At 39.6% G+C, this 17,325-nt stretch overlaps 1 protein-coding gene across 1 annotated transcript in view; it reads right to left on the minus strand.

The window, feature by feature from the left end:
* Positions 1–15,607: 15,607 nt before the first annotated feature.
* svild (supervillin d) overlaps positions 15,608–17,325 on the minus strand; it is a 32,214-nt gene continuing 30,496 nt past the window's right edge. Inside the window, exons 28-29 of the mRNA XM_030754534.1 lie at positions 16,985–17,137; positions 15,608–16,811 (exon numbers count right to left, since the gene is read on the minus strand). Coding sequence (XP_030610394.1) covers positions 16,725–16,811; positions 16,985–17,137 — 240 coding nt within the window. The 3' untranslated portion in view covers positions 15,608–16,724. The remainder of the gene's footprint in view (positions 16,812–16,984; positions 17,138–17,325) is intronic.

Here is a 17,325-nt window from a genome sequence, read left to right on the forward strand (position 1 = left end):
AGGGTTATACTATGTTTCCACTGACAAGTTGCCGGTGCTCGTGCCAGTGCCACTGCCGGTTCCAAGGAACTGGCGAACTGCTTAAGAACGAGCCTGCGTTTCCACTGCGCTTTGCGAGCTGATCCTTTAAGTAAAAATGTGGGCGGGTCCTCGTCTGGAAACGGAAGCCGAAGGGCACAAATGTGGCAGAACACGCTCCCCTTTTGCAAACTTTATTTCTTGTGCTGCGAACATATTTTACGGTCCAAACAAAACTACTGCAACATCTGTGTGCGGCACAAGGTAAACACAGACAGCGCTTACGAGCAAGACCACAAGTACGCACTTTGCTTCCTTTTATCTGTAATGAACTGATACAAAGCACTACGTTCAGCCTTAGGCCCAAACCTAATTCACGGCTGTGAAAATTGCATCGTTTTTCTTGTGTAATACATACCTTGCAGTGAAATGGCGGTGGAAAACTTTACGTCCAGATGGCAGAGTCATGCCCTTCTGCCACTTGCATCACATGTTCCTTGGTTCCAGATCACCTAGCTTACGGTGCTGGAACTGAACCCATTTTTCGGCTGAGCACCAAGTGAGTTTGCAGTGGAAAAAGCACCATATCAGTGGAAAAGGGGCATTAGTCACTGATGACGATGATTTAAACCCTCAGAGGGTGAAACAAGTAATGTGAAAATAGTAATGAAAATGATGCAGAGTTACTGTACATATCTGTGTCAAAAAAAAGTTGTGAGATTTTTGTTCAGCTAACAATTAACTAAATAACAATTAACAAGCAACTATTGTCAGTCCTGTAAATCAGCCTGAAGGAGTTTCCGCTCATTTATTTTCTCCCCAGATATTTCCACAACATGACCTATTTCTTTCTTGCGATTCAGTCCACTGACTGGTGAACTGATGTTTTCCCCTAGAATTTGATAAATGGACTGGTACTTGTACATTATAGTGAGTTTTTGTGCACTCAACTGAGCACTCAAAGCACTTTTTACTACAAGAGCTTTACTCTATGCCTTTAAGTGCTTTCTAGCTATCACACACTCATTCACACTCCAATGGATGCATTGGGAGCAGTTTGGGGTTTTTAGGTCAACACTTCAACACCTTGGAGGACAACATGCTCACATTTGCTGGTATAATTCATTACTCCATCAGTAATAGTCACCCTCCACTTGAAGCAAAACAGGCTCAGACTATGACATCAACACCACCATGGTTCACAGGTGGGATTACGTTGTGATGTGGAATGCAGAGTTTACCTTTCTCCAAACGTAGAGTGTATTCACGAGGGGCCGTCGCAGCAGGTAGTTCCTCATGTTTTGGTCTGGCAGACTTCCTGGATGCTCTTCCTGGCGCAGCCCCAAAGGGATTTGTGTCTCCTCACAGGATCAAACTGGGGATCTTTCACTTGTTAGGCAAATATGTAAACCACTATAAAAAAATTCTCATTGTTCAAATGGTGTTCCAGTTTGTCCAAGTGATCTTCAGCAAACACCATGTCAGGATACTGCTGACTGCTAAATCAATAAAATGACATAGGAGACTAAAAAAAATAGTAAGAAATGCAACATAATAGAAAGTCTGATAAATGCTAGCCTTGTGAAGAACAAGAATTACATGTTTCCTGAGCTAACTGGCCTGATTAGCCACCTGTCAGTATGGAGCGCTGTGATAGTGAAAGAGTAGTCATCACGAATCATTACAAAGACCATATGCAGTCACTGTAAAATGAAAGTACAGCCTCTGCCATTTCTAAGGTTTAACATATCAGGACATAACATTAAAAAAATACCTGGTCCTTAGCAGGTCTTAGAAATAGATAAATACAACCTCAGATGAACAATTACACAATGATGTGAGAGACTGATAAAGTCATACATTACTTCAAGCAATTACCGTTAAAAGTGATTCTACAACCAAATATGCATTTGCCTCATATTAGGACCTGCTACAATTATTTTTCATTAAGTCCTGTTCATTTGGAAACAGCTCCTTGATACCCTATTTTTGTTAGATTCATATTAAAATTTTTTTATCTGCACCATATGCATATGGAATGATTAGGGTCTGTACCTTGGACTCCAACCATCTCAGCCGCACTGCAGAGCTACTATAGCATAGCAGCAGAGAGTCCCAGAAGTGTACAACAAACAGCTGATCCTGCAGCACGTGTGCTGCGTGAATGCTGAAGCCTTTCTCTGTCTATCTCTGCATGTATAAATGAGTTAGTTACTGAGTTAGTAACTGTTAGTAAGTAGTGTAAGCGAGTGTGGGGGGGGGGGGTGCGTGTGTGTGCATCTCAGCACGGAGTGGGTAGGATGAGAACCACACAGCTAGTGAAGTGTGCAGTGAAGTGTGGAGAGTGTGCATGTACAGTATTAATGGAGGCGTGAACCTCCCGTAGCTGGATCAGTGGCTAACCACAGGGGACGAGGTGTCTAGGAGAGCTGTCAGTTTTATCCATCATGAGCGCATTTGACGCATGAGCAGGTGACATGTATTGGATCAACTCTGTTTACACACCTGGTAAATATTATACATTTGTTCAAGAGTAAATTTTTTTTACCTTGACAGAAATTGAATTAACTGCTTGAGGAGATTTCAAAATCAGATTTGAACACACTGAATTGGATATATATTACATCTGAAATGCATTTAGGTTAAAAAAAAAAAAATCATCTCTGTTCTGAGGTTACAAAATCCTAAAGCTAAGAAATTAACAGGCTCTGTTCCATTTGTTTAATCTCTGCAAAAATCAAAGGACACATCAGACAATGATAATGTCAGATGGCGGCCTCCCTGAACCTGGTTCTTCCAGAGGTTTCTTCCTGTTAAAAGGGAGTTTTCTGTTCCTCCTGTCACCAAATGCTTGGTCATATACCTTACAATATAAAGCACTTTGAGGCAGCTGTTGTTGTGAACTGATGTCTATAAATAAAATTGAAGTGAAGTGAAAGGAAAGGAAAGGAAAGGAAATCTTGTTATCATGCCGCAGCTGCCCAGCAGCCAACAGAGACTCACTGCTCCAGACGAAGAAACAGTAATTAAAAAAAGAAAAAATCCCTGTGAAACAGCTGGCTGTCATCTTCATACATCTTCATACAGTTTATATAAATAATGGCATGAAAGCAAATTAGCAAATTAAGTATTTCTTTAATGAAAAGGGCAAGTTATTAACATTTTTGCTGATCACAGCAGGCTCATATTTAACCACATCAGAATAACTGAATGTCTTAGGTTAGACAGATGCAAAGGATTTTTTTAATGCGGCAAGTCTTGTGAGGCTTTATGAATGTGAAGCATGTGCTTCTAAACGCATTCATATTTCCATAAAGCTCCTCCTTAAATGCCTGCTTTGTTTTGCAATATCTGATGTTTTTCAGTTTTTAAGTTTCACTTTTTTAGGCTCAACTTACAACTATAAAAATTTTACATTTGTTGTTTGTTGTATTGCTGATAATTATACACAGTCAAACTTCAGTTTTATAAAAACATTGCAAGCAAAGACTTTGGGTTTTACCCTTTTGCACTGACATCTCACAAACTCGCAGATTAGCCTTCTTCCCAGATCACGAAAACTCCAACCCCAGTGTGACAGGTCTACCTTAGGGTCATGCAGAGATGGATCGGGGCCATGTAAAACACAAAAAACAAAAAAAACCCAGCCAGGCAGCAGGAGTAGTAATCATCAGGCAGGCTGTAAAACAGCAGGAAAATGGTTTTGTTCATAACCTCTTGTCAGGAGGGTCACAGCACAGATTATTTCACAAACATGTCAAAGTAAGGAGGTGCTATTATGGGAAATGTACTCTGGCAGGTGGAAATGGAGGATTTTTTTTTTTTTTTGTGCTTGTAATAAACTTTTTTGATAGCAGAGGGTTGTAATGGACACCGTGAGGGTGGGACAACTGCTGCTGCTGCAGCTGAAATTGAGTTTTTCATACAAAATTGTCGACGTTGTTTGTTTCAACAGTCTGATATATAGCACAATAGAGGATTCTGCCACAACAAATCTCCCTGAACATTTGTAGATATTAAGGGGAAAGCAAATAATGAAAAATCTAAATCATCTTGCAGACCTTTCGCCTTTACATCCTCCACTTAAACACACGCGCAACACTGTCGGCGCCACACATAAAAGTAGAGGCGCGAGATGCCGTGCTGCTCTCGGAAAATTACACTCCGGAGGAAAACTGAACTTCAGTGGAGGAAATAAACAGAAGCTTTGGGGCTGAGAGAGAGTGATGGCTCTTTGATGTCATTAAATTAAAGTTTGTGTTGTGTCTGATGAAACACTTTACTATATCCCTGCACTACAGATATGTGAAGATTAACAAAGATGAAGAAAGAATGCATTCATGCCTGTGTATGTGTGTTTGTGTGCATGTGTGTCAGTGTATGCACACTGTATCAAATACTTTTGCGATGGTGCACTTAAATGTGTGCTCTTAAATGTCAGGGGATTTGAGTCAATCGCTTGAGCTCAGTACTTCCTCAGGGGCTCAGAGAGGATCTATTATCATTCACTGGGCTAATGTCAGTTGTGTCAATTAACACAGAGCCTTGTGTTTCACTGTTACCCACTGTCACACCCCATTCATCACTATTACAGAGTTACTATCATTTTTAATTGCGCTGCGATCCTCATCAGAACCGCAGAAGGCTACAATTAAACAATGATTTCTTTCTTCTTCTTTTTTTTTTTTTTCCACTTTTACAGCCTGCGACACTTTCAAACACATTTTTTACAAATGGGAAAAGCCTGTTAAGGGAAACCATTTGAGGCCATTATAGAGCAGCTTTTGACTCTAAATCAGATTAATCAAGTTAAGCAGCAACAAAGAGCATATGCACCAGTTAACAAAACCCAGTGTTTCAATGGATCAAGAGAAATCAAAGTAAAACCACAAAACTGAGTTCTTTATGCTACACAAATGAGACTAAAGTCCTCCACTTGATAGCCAGAAAAAGCCTCTTTGTAAGAGGTGGAACAAATCAAGGCCACATTATATTTTTCTGATCTTAAATTTCAGATGCTGGAGAAAATAGGTACACAAAGAAAGAAAAAATGGATGGGAGAAGGTGAGGTGGTGGGGAAATGAGAGGGAGAGAGAAACATTTTTGAAAATGATACACATCTGTGCACTGTGAAACACCTGCACGGACAGCCGCGTTAAAACAAAGTGCACCCTCTTTTATTTCTAGTGTTTTACATATCAATGAAAAAAAAAATCATCTGATCATTAACAGGTCTTAAAATTATTTCAGTACAAGCTCAGATGAATAACAACGCATGATATATTACATCGATTCATTCTTCATTTAAAAATAAAACTAAGGCAAAGTGCAGAAACGGTGTGTGGAAAAATCAAACTGCCACCATAGGAATTAAAGGGTAAGTACCAACCAGATGCTTCTAATCAAATATGCTTGATTAGTTGATCATCAGGAAGTGTGAGCACCTCTACGACAGCAGACGTTTTGGCAGTTTGCTGTTCTGGAGCATTCAGGTGTGTGTTAACACAACGCCAAGGAGGAAAGACATCTTTGAGAAACAGCTGTTGCTGCCCACTGTATGAGGCCATATACGAATAATCTGTCCCTAATTCAGAAGTGGAAAACATTCAAGACAGTTAACAGCCCAAGTGCTACATCTCAGACTCTACCCCACAATGAGAGTCCAATTAGCAAAAGACTGAACGAGTATGACTTGTCTGAAAGGATCTTCTCTCTAAAAACAACATTTCAGCACAGCTCACACTTGCAAAGTTGCACCTGAGCAAACCAGAAGACGTCTCATCCATCCTTTTAGAGTCATACCTGAGGCTGTCTGTCTGACAGCTAAAGCGTGGCACAAATTGAGTCACGCAAGAGGATCATTTTTATTGTATCCTGATATGTAAAACCTCAGAAAATACTATGTTGAGTTACTTGTGTAGCATGAAAGTAGACAAGTAACTGTGTGTATGTCGTGAGCCGTACAGGTGAAGGCAGACAAAACTGTAAAGGCAATTTCACAGCATCTGCCTGGGCATTTGTATAAAACCACAGGGGGGATATAAAGGTATGTATCCTGTTGAAATAGATCATTAGGAAAGCTGCTGGAACAGAGACTGTGTAGGAAAATCTCGAATGTAGGAAAAACATCAAAGCTCTTAATACAAAACCGACTAAAGGCCCCAAACATATATACTAAATACACACACACACATATATATGGATACATATGGACACACAGATTTTGATACACATCCTCATTTTACACAGTATTTATTATGGCTGAACTGAAAGTATCAAACTCTCAGCCAACCCTCAGCTGGTCTCCAGGTCCACGTCAGGTAGAAAGTGTGGCGGGCAGTGACTCACCATTCTAAACCACTACGAGGTGCTTCTGCTCATATCTTTAGGAGGTGCTTTGAAATGCTGATTGTTTTTGAAATGGACATCACATTATTTGACAGTCTCTCATAAATCAGTGATATTAGGGTAACAATCCTGTTGTGCGTTAGATGATAGCCTAAATAGACAATTCCGCATGAGACCGAAAACAGGTCAAGAAAATTCACCTAATTGCAGTAATTGTCTGTACTGTGCCCCTCCTGATAAGAGGTTATCACTGGTCCCACTCAAGGAACAGTCTGACACACACCTTACCACTTAACAGTCAGGCTAGCTGTTTCCAGGCTCTAAGTTAAGCTAAGATAAGCAGTGCAGGCTGTAATTATCATTTTAATGAGCATGAAAAAAATCTAAAAAGTAAAGATTTGTGCATATGAAAACTGCAGGAGAAAGTAGACATAAAAGAGACAAAATAGACAGAGGAATTGAGGGCAAAGTGGATGCTGCTGCCAAGCCCAAAAATACAATAAAATAAAAGAAGTTCTTTAGAAAATTGTGCCCCTTTTTCATGGTTGCTTCTTACACAGTTTGCTCAGGTTGTTGCTTTCAGTCAGAGGGGAAAAGTGTGATTTTGTAGTAAATCAGTTCTTGTAATAAACAGCAAGCAGAGAGGCACTACAGGACGAGAGGAGTGGAAGTGAGAAAGAAAGAAGAAATGATAGCAGGACAGAGACTGAGTCCTCGCAGAGGTAATTCAGTTTCCTCTGCCGCACTGAAGGTCACTCCGTACGAAACAGTGGACAACCCCATTTAGCTGTGCCAAAGACCCAGGTGGGCTTAGCAAGAATTAGAAATATCAAGCACATAAATCTACAGACGGAACAGGGATAACCGAGACCCAACAGCATACAGAGGCTGTGGTGTCATTACAAAGCCCTCTTTTCACATTAAAATCCCACAGAGATTCATTGGCCTGTATTAATGTACTGTATTAATTTAATATTTTTTCAGTCAGCCTCAGAGATTAGCAAAGCTCAGTGACAGCAAGCGGTACTGTACGTCTCTAATTCATCAGACGTTCATTATACAGTAACTGAGGTTTCAATTGTGACCACTGTCATTTACTCAAAAGTCCAGGAGTTACAGTCACATGTGTATGTAGACAGTGCTTTTATTTATTCTGGCATTAGCCTACATTTACTATGTTAGAAAATGAGGTAACACTTTATAATATGTCCTGCGACTAAAGGTGTAATTCCCCTAGAATTAAAGGGAATTTCAATGAATTTTACCTGAAATTACAGTGTAATTACATTTACCTACAAATGCTTCCTGGTAGATACACTAGAATAAGGGGATCAGAGGCTCCTGATTCCTCTGTGAGCATTGTCCCAGTCCATCTGTCATGTTTCAGTCTGGAACAAAGTGGACTGTCCCATCCCTAAATGGATAAACTATGACTTCCAATAAGTAGGTTCATAAATATAAAAAAGCATCAGGCTGCTTCCTTCTCTACTGAGTCAGTCTCCTATTTAATCTATTCACATTTTCACTGTAAACCAAAGAATGCTGTTCTTTCAGCAGTATATATTACGCCAGTAATTTTCACTGAGGGTTTATGCTTTATTGTCCGCATTGAAGGAAATTATTTACCAACCAGAGAAAATGTTTTTTAACCCTTCCGCAGTGTATCTGTGATATTAGATTCTTTTTGTGCACTCCATTATTTTTCAAGGCTAGAGGAAGACATGGAAGCAGGATGCTCTGAAGCCTTGACCCCATCATTCCTTCTATTGGACATCATTCATTGAAGCTTTTCTTGTGCCAGTGTCTTTGACGCAGACATTAAGGTCAGGTAAGCTAAAGCGTTTAGTGCTTTTAAACCCTTCTGTCCATGCAAACAAAGGTACCAAATCAGAAACAATAGTAAGAGATGTTTTTGAGTTCTGCCTATAATGTGTAGGATGTGTAATAAACTTTGTTAATAACAAAAAAATAAGGAACTGAAATATCTTAACGTTTATATTTAAATTTGCTGCAGATTTGTCTGCAGCACATTCATTATGCAAATCTCCCATTCCGACATTTCCCAAAGTTGCGCAAGTGGATTGAGATCTGGAGGATTTACGGAGGTCATCTGAGTACAGTGAACTCAGTCATGTTCAAGAGATTGGTCTCAGATGATGTGAGTTTTCTGACATGGAAGCAGCCATCAGGAGATGGGTAGACTGTGCTCAGGGATGGACATGGTCAGCAACAATGCTCAGGTAGTCTGTAACATTCAAACAATGCTCAGTTGGTACTAAGGGGTCCAAAGTGTGCCAAGAAAGTATCCTCAATACCATTACACCAACACCATCTGCCTGAACTGTTGATACAAGGCGGGATGGATACATGCTTTCACTGTGTTTATTCCAAACTCAAAGAAGCATGCTGTATAAGAATCACAGCAAAAGCCAAGCCAACCCAAAAGAGTCCATTTACTCAAAGTTACTTGCAGCTACTGAATCCTTTTGCATATGTTTGCCCGCAGGGATGCTGTGTAGGTGTTTCATTTCTGTCATCTCAAAGTCTGTCTGTGTTGATCTGCGCAGTTGCTCAGTATGGTGTTTCATTTCAACAGAGATAAATGAGACATGGAACCAGGAAGAGTTACAGCTTTGCCTCACATACAGTACCAGTCAAAAGTTTGGACACACTTACCCATTCGTGTGTCCATGTGGTATTTTGTACGTTCTTTGCAGTTTAACCTCCTCCTCCATTTTTCCTCACATTTGTCACTGCAAAACATACTGGCAAGATGAACAGATTTAAAAAAATTAAAAAATTTCCTACAGCATCAGCTGAGACACTTCAGAGGAGCTTAGATAAATCCTTCCATGGCTTGAGATTAAATTTTAGGCTTCTCCCAACCTCTTTAAGGTGCAGAACTTTTGGCATTAGATTATCAAGTCGCACAAACTCCACAGGGCTAATAACACTTACTCATTTCCATCGTCAGGAGCAGGGCTGATATGTTCAGAAAGACACAGTCAAGCAAATAGCACTTTGTATTTGATCAGGCAGAACAAATCATGGTCTTGCTTTCTGTATGTTGTGTAAAGCTGTTCTGGTGGTCACGGCTGGACTAAATGGTCTTCTCTTCTCTTTCCAGCAGATGAATTGAGCAGCAAGAAGATGATAAACGGACTAAAGTGATGTATGAGAGAGGGAGGAAGATCTTTCAATCAATCTGTCGTCCGCAGTTCCTGTCTCATCTCTGGGAAACAGCACTGATGCCACGGTCGATAAAGGCAGGCTTTTGTCACTGGTAAGTGTGTGTGTGTGTGTGTGTGTGTGTGTGTGTGTGTGTGTGTGTGTGTGTGTGTGTGTGCATTTAAATGGCAAGCAGTACCTGCTATTTTCAGACGGGGATATAGGAATGAGTAAAATATGATTTTTTTTTTTTTTTTTGTGATAAAAGTTTGAGTTTGGGTGCTTGTGTGTTTGTGTGTGTGTTTGAGTGTGTTCCAATGCATTGTGCTGAAGTTAAGTAGGCAAACTGTCACCATCTGCTGCCTGGAAATACCCGCTGACATTTTACATCAGACAATATAAATGCTCACTTCAGCGGTTGGCTCAGTGGAAGCAGCTCTCCTAATCCCAAACATGTGAGTGGTGTGTGTGTGTGTGTGTGTGTGTGTGTGTGTGTGTGTGTGATGTGCAAGGTTTTTTTTTCTCCTTTCTGTTTAAACAACTAAGATTTGAATAAAGCAAAACAGCACTTTTAACATTTTGTTTTTGTCATTACTCACACCTGTATAACTGAGCAGACCCTGAACCAGACTTTGTGTCTCCTTCTGTAAAAAACCACGTGTAAATGTATCTACAAAAACCCTAACAAACTAACCCTACACAAGCCTAGAGACTGGTCATGACCCTCTAGCGAACATGGGAGGAAGTATTCCCCGACTGTTTGGTGAGCGGTTGCTGGCAGTTACTAGGTGACATTGATTGCAACGAAAAATTCCTTGCGATTGCTTTGGTCATAAGCAGGATGCTCTGGTTGCCCCTAGTTTGCATGGAAGACACCAACTTGTCTGCAAACACTTGCCAATTGCCAACCAAGAAGTAGTGAACTTGTGGAAAGTGTGATGTGAACTGGACAAAGGCCTAGAGACTGGCCGTGGACACTGCTAACTGTCACAGAGTGGAACTGGTCTCAAAGAGGCAGCTGCACTAAAAACCTTCTGGTGATTGCTTTGGTCACAAGCAGATTGCCGTGGTCACTCATAGTTTGCATGGAAGATGCCAACTTGTCTGCAAACACTCGCCATTTACTCTCCAAGCTGTAATTTGACAGGAAACAGGAAATGTAGAACATTCATCTTCAAAGTAAAAGTTGTGCCTTACTGCTGCAATGAGCACTTTTCAAAAGGTGCACCTTTTACTTTGAACATGAACGTTGTCTGTCTCCAATTTGTGTCGCACATTTCACATTTTCACTACCGCTTGGCAAGTAGTTGGTGTTTGCAGACAAATCGTCATCTTCCATGCAAACTGCTGGCAACAAATCCTGTAGGTTTTCTGTGCAGGAAAACCTGGTGATTTTAAGTGCATGACTGCACACCTCAGTTTCTAACTAGCAACTGCCAGCAACTGGTAATGAGATATAATTGCCAGGGGGCCGGTGACTGGTCTCTAAGCCACCAAGAATGGTACTTTAGCAATCCATCTCACAGATTTTGTCAGTGACCTCCAGCAACACTCATCAAGCAGTTGGAAAATACATAGTTTTCACTAGATAATGGTTGCCAAGTAGTTGCCAGATGGTTGCCAACCAGTCTCTGGGACGGTGTGACTGCAATCACATGGAGGTTTTTGGTGCAGCTTTGTGATCAATTCCTGGAGTCAACAGGCTCCAGAAAACACTCGCCAACTGGTTGGGGAATTCACATTTTTCTTCAGCATCTTCAGATTCTACTCTACTATGAGCAAATCTAGAAATTTTGTTAAGGTTAATTGGATTTGGACCACATCTAGCCCATGCAACACTTGCCAGTGCAATAACTGGCTAGATTAGGTCCAAATATAAATGATATCTGAGTTTTTTTTTTTATGTTCAGATAGCATTTATTTATATTGATTTTTTAATATTCCCTTCAAGTGAAATGTTAATAACAATCATAGGAGAATAAAATTCAATCTCTTGCAAACCTTTTGAAAACTAAACTGAGATGGTTCAAGGTGTTTTTGATATGAATCATGCCTCATAGATCAAAGCATATTGTGAAGAGCATGAATTAGAGAGCCCAGAGAATTAATCCTGTAGCTCTTCAGCAGTCTCGGAGAAGTTGCTAAATTTCATCTCAACATCAAAAATCCAAAGATAGAGCACTGCTGGGAGAGAAGCCAGGGAGCAACATTGATTAGCAGCATTATCACCTCTATTCCTACCAGTTTTGCGCACACTCATGGACACACACAGGCACATCCAAGGTTACTGCAGGTTTCTTTCACTTTGAAATTGGCTGCTGCACTCAGAGCGACAATGAATTTTTCAAAGCCTTGGATTTTTCACATATAAAGAAGAATTTAGTTTTTTTTTCCCCTTTTGACTGAGCTGCGCAGTATTGAGTTATGAAAACCTGAAGGACTCACTTGTCCATATCCAAAAGTGGCTTCTCTCTGCTGCTCCAACTGTTATGCATAATATCTTAAAGTGTAAGAAGGCCTCTAAAAAGCAGAGTGTAAACATGTATTCCACAGCATATGAGAATTGATTGGACCATCAAAGGCAATCAATTCTCCTAAAATGTCTCCCGGGAAGACTTGGATGCAGTGGTTTATCATTTGATTCCTTGGTTTATTGATGTTTTCAGCTTCTGCAGAGCAATTATGAGTTTATCACATCTTTCAGCATAAAAGGTAAACAAAAATAAAATGATAAAAAAAATATGGTGGGGCTATTTTTGTATTCTTTTAAAGTCTTAAAATCAGATCATGGAGAGCTTTGCATTTACCAGGGAATAGACTGCAAGGGCAGTTTTTGCAAAGTGAATGAATGGCAGAGGTCAAATTCAACAACCAAAAAGTCCAGTATGATTGTCGCAGGAGTCAAATGTGGTAAATACTCTGTGTTTTGTCATTAAATGGTGGTGTGGGGTACATTAAAATGACAATGACAAAAAGATAAATCGGGATTATGAACTGTGAATGATGCAAAGCTACTTAGGTAAAATCCAAGAATAAAACTATAGAATCAAGCATACAAGGTTCACTTTAAAGTTTTAAGGCTCCATCAAACAGATAGTTAGTTAGCTTTGTTTAGCTACTTAACAGGAATTTAGTTAAATCTCATATTTATCTGAGTTAAAAAATGATAATCTGAGGTTCTAAATGCTCCTCATGCAGAGGGCAGTGGAAGCCATTGAAGGTAACTAGCTACAACACCAGGAGGTTAGTCTTCCAGCGCCAAGACACAGTCTAGCACATAATCCCACAAAACTGCAATGTTTGATTCCAGCACTTTGATTTTAAACTTACAAAGTGCTACAGTAACTAGTGAGCTTAAAGGTTCTTGTAGCATGACTGCAATATCTTTTATTGGCGATGGGATAGAAAATTTCCCCCCAATGTTTGAGCTTTGCTAAGTCAAATTTGCTAGCTGCAGCTTCTTGCATAACTTAGCTGGATTGGCCTTTATGAACTGGATGAGCAAACAATTCTGATAGCGGGGCATTTGCCTGAACTCACTTTTTTATTTCATTAAAGAAATAAAGACTTGCACATTGTATGTCTGCAATCCTTTTTTTTTTTTCTTTTTTGCAGTCACATCACCGCTGACCATGTGACCATGGCAGTCTGCTTGTGAGCAACCACAGAACACTTTTCATGGTGCATTACTAGCTCAATAAAGTCAGCACAGGCTAGGACAGTTTGGTTTGTGAGCGTAGGATATCCTCAACGCATTTCCATTTCTTTAGTGATTTTCTAGTGAGATCATGCTTTAAAACTTGGAGCACAAGCTGATGAATGGCCTCCTTTTAGCTCCAAGTAGGCATAATTTGCTCCAAACCAATGTCCTCCTCAGTCATGCTAAGTAGTGCAATTGCTGCAAATGCTCTAAACTACTGTTAACCAAATAATTACCTTCAGCCTGAGCTGTAAAAAATTTATCATAAGCATGGGTGTTTAACTTTTTCAGTAGACTTCAGCTGAGGGGACACTGACCTTTTTGGATGGTCCTGGATCCCCAGGGCCTATCCATGAGACAGATGCTGGATGATAGTGGAACTAAATATCACAAAATATCAAGTTATTCATTTAATCTGGACGTTAATAAAAACAGAATTTACTTCAGTAAAACTGAAAAAAAGAAAAACTAGACTATAACACTACTTTGGAATTTCTAGCTTCTTTGGACTTGTTCAGTTTCATTTTTATTTATAGACTGTAGGGCTGCAGCGATGTGTCTGGTTTACTCCACTGCTTTAGTTTCAGATTGAGTTTAGTTCGTGTTTTCACCTGCTAAGGCTGCCCGCCCAGCTCCATCATCTAACATCCAGGACATCATTACTCAAGCTAATCTGCTTTGTATTAGCAGCAGCTTTGTTTGCCTGCATGTCAGCCACATTGCGGGCTGCTGTGGCACCTGAGCCAGAAGGCAGAACGATGCAGGTGATTAATGCAAGCCAGAGTTTATGATAAATAAACCCATTGGCCTCTCAGTTGCTGATGGAGGAGCAATGAGTGCATTCTGTAATCTTTTGTGAAAAACCTTTACTGCCCCATGTTTGTTGTTGTCTATATAACATGAGAATTTAGATAAAGATGTAGAGGTGAGTGTGTAATCCATATGGTACGCATTTATCTGGATTTGTCTGGTTTGTCAGTGACCCAGACAGTGTGAGGCACAGATGTATTGCATCTGAAATGAGCAGGTGTTGTCCAAAACAGCTATTCCAATGCATGAGTCGGGCAGACGAGCATGACAAATATTCATGACTGCTGTTGACATGGTGTTTAGGAAATTTCCAAAACATCTGCCCACAAATAAAACCCTCTCATCTATCAAGTTTGTTTTTAAAGTTTCTTTATCTGCTTATCATCTTTCAAATATTCATGGAGGAAAAAGGCTGGAGAGATTTGTAAGGGAGGAGGAAAAAAAAAAAAAAGCTTCAAACAGGAGTAAAGGTTGGACAGATAGCCAGCACCCTCTGCTGGTCACTTATAAACATTAACAGCAGCTTACATAGGTATGTCGGAATAGGCAGGACATCTTGGGCAAATTAAAAATTTTTCACTCATCCTACTGAAGCAAGCAGAACTGTAATCTTTACAATATGACTGTGTCCCCTTTGCTTTAGCTTCTGGAAGTTTGGGGTTTTATAAATTTAGATTCTATGAAATTAACATTTTGTAATCTATCGATTGGACCCTAAGGGCCTTCATCAAGACCTCAGTGGGAATGTGGAGAACACTAGATGTCAACTTCAAGCCAATTGCACAAGTACTGATGTGATGTCATTCGGACTGGAGAAGTGTAGTTGGATGGCAACAAAGAGAGGGAAGGTAGTCAGAACTGAGGGGATTGTGCTACCAAACGGCAATATTGCTGACAATGAGGATAGCTACAATTCCCTTGGAATCCCACAGGCAAATGGAAACCATGAGGAATATCTTTTAATCACATTATGACTGGATTGTACAGTTCCCCTCAGCCACAGACATCTCATCTCATGGTTTTGATCCATAGAATTTCTAGCTTCCTGGTTTCAGTAAAATCAGTGCTCCTAATCTGAAAAGCACCAATATGTGGACATTGTTACCAATTTACTGACATTTCACTGCATCTTAATAAGCATTTTCTTTTTGTCAATTATTATATATGTGATGTGGAAGAATAAATATGGATATCTGTTGTACAGATTTCTAATGAACCAAATCTAACCATGTCAGTCTCGTCACATGTGGCTCGAGACATTTTAATAGAGACAGCATCTACTATAACAATGACTTGTTAAATAGTGATATCAGTAATAACATTAATAGCACCATTGTTAATATTTTTTATTCTACCTGTGCTTTTACTGCTGGTCCAAAGGAGAAACACTCCTGCATATGAAGACGTGGACAGATCTCGCTTGTGAGGCTACTGATGAGAGCTATAATGAAAAACTTTCAAATACTCTTTAATAAAATAAAATAAACAAAACAACCAGAATCCATCTTTTTTTTTTAAACAACATTTTATTTGAAAAGGGAATACTGAGCATCTCATTCCCATACCACCAACGTGTTACTTTATGTACCAAAAAAAACAAAACAAAAAAAAGTTGGCCTGGTAACTGTCCAACTATATAATACAGATCTCATCACAATAACATGCATATTGCAACAAATGAATACATGATTGCTGACACTGTTGTGAACACCATGCAGCGCGTGTTCTAATTCAGATGTGACAGGCAGCCATATTACCAGCATATCCTGTATGTAATCATATCATTACAGGGAGCCGGGCTGCAAAAGGCAGTTAATACAGCACAGTTTCTTTCTCAGTCTCTCTCCTGAACACCCACTTAATACTTTTAAAGTTGCACTCTTGCTCAACCCCCCCCCCCCCCAAAAAAAAAAACCCATACACAAGACAAAGATTAGATTTGGTCCCAGACAACCAGAAGGGCTGCCGTCACTGGCAAACAAGTCATTAATCATAAGAACAAGGAACAAAGTGTAATCAATAACAATGATCAATGAGGGAATCTTTGGAGATTCTGCAGATTACTTTGTTGCAAGCACCTCTGCCCCTTTCTCTTTTGGTTATAAACCTTTAAAAATGGTTAAAATTGATTATTTTTCTTTGTGTTTCAAAAGTCAGATCTGTACCATCATTTTGGTTTTAGAGAATCGGAATGATAGATTTCAGGAATTGTGCGCTGACCTTCAGTTTTTCCTTCCTCTGCTCTCAAACCATGTCGATATTTCTACTGATTTCTTAACACAAAGGTGGCTTTTCCCATTAAGTATTTCATAAAAATAAAGAGTAAAAAAAAAAAAAGTTTAGAAACCACAGGCAGTGTTTTTTTTATACACAAAAAACATTTTAAACAAGAAATGAAACTAAAAAAAAAACAAAACATTCACGGTATATTACACATTTATAATATGAGGATAACTATTTACTGTAAAAGGGGAAAAAAAAAATCTTTAAATCAAAAAGTTTAATTGCACACTGGCTAAATGTCACTGATAAAGGGAAAAAAATGGCACAGGTTTTAAAAATAGATAAAAATTTGAACAAGATTGTACATTTGCTTTTCTTAATTCCTAGTACAAAGCAAGAAAGTATTTTTTTTTTAAAAGTAAAACAACAACAGATGGGTGAAGAAAATTATGTGGTTTTAAAACAGACCCTTGCTTTTCTTCAGATTCTTTTGCTTCCAGTTTGGCAGAGCGTTAAACTCAACGCGACTCATCTCAAGAAGTTTCTGTTAAACGTTAAAGCAAACAGAAAAATAAATGCCAGCACCTTTTTTTTTTTTAAACTATGAGTCTTTAAAATGTTTGTTTGAATACTGAATTTAAAGGTCCCTCTTATCTGTCAGAAATCTCTCTGTTACATCATTTTAATGGTCACACATAATTTCTGAGCGTGTCCTACCTTGAAGTCCTGGTCAGACAGGTAATCCTCCAGGCGTAGAGGGTCCACTCCCTCTGGCAGCGGTTTGCTGGTCAGCTCCTCGATGGAGTACTGCTGCTTACTGAGTTTGGACAGAGCCTCTTTCACCAAGATCACTTTCTTGGAGCTCCCAGCCTGTGAACACAGAGGCTGAAATACTCTCATTTCTATTTCTCTACACATTTAAGCTAAAACTGCGTGTCTTTTTTATAACCGGTCTGACAATGGGTCTAAGGATTTCAACCCAATACCTAATGGCAATCAGGGTGCTGTTGCCTAGCCTGTAGAGGTCTCTCCATGGGCACAGGGCACCAGCGGTGGAC

This window comes from Archocentrus centrarchus, chromosome 19 (assembly GCF_007364275.1).
Source record: "Archocentrus centrarchus isolate MPI-CPG fArcCen1 chromosome 19, fArcCen1, whole genome shotgun sequence".
Lineage (NCBI taxonomy): Eukaryota > Metazoa > Chordata > Actinopteri > Cichliformes > Cichlidae > Archocentrus > Archocentrus centrarchus.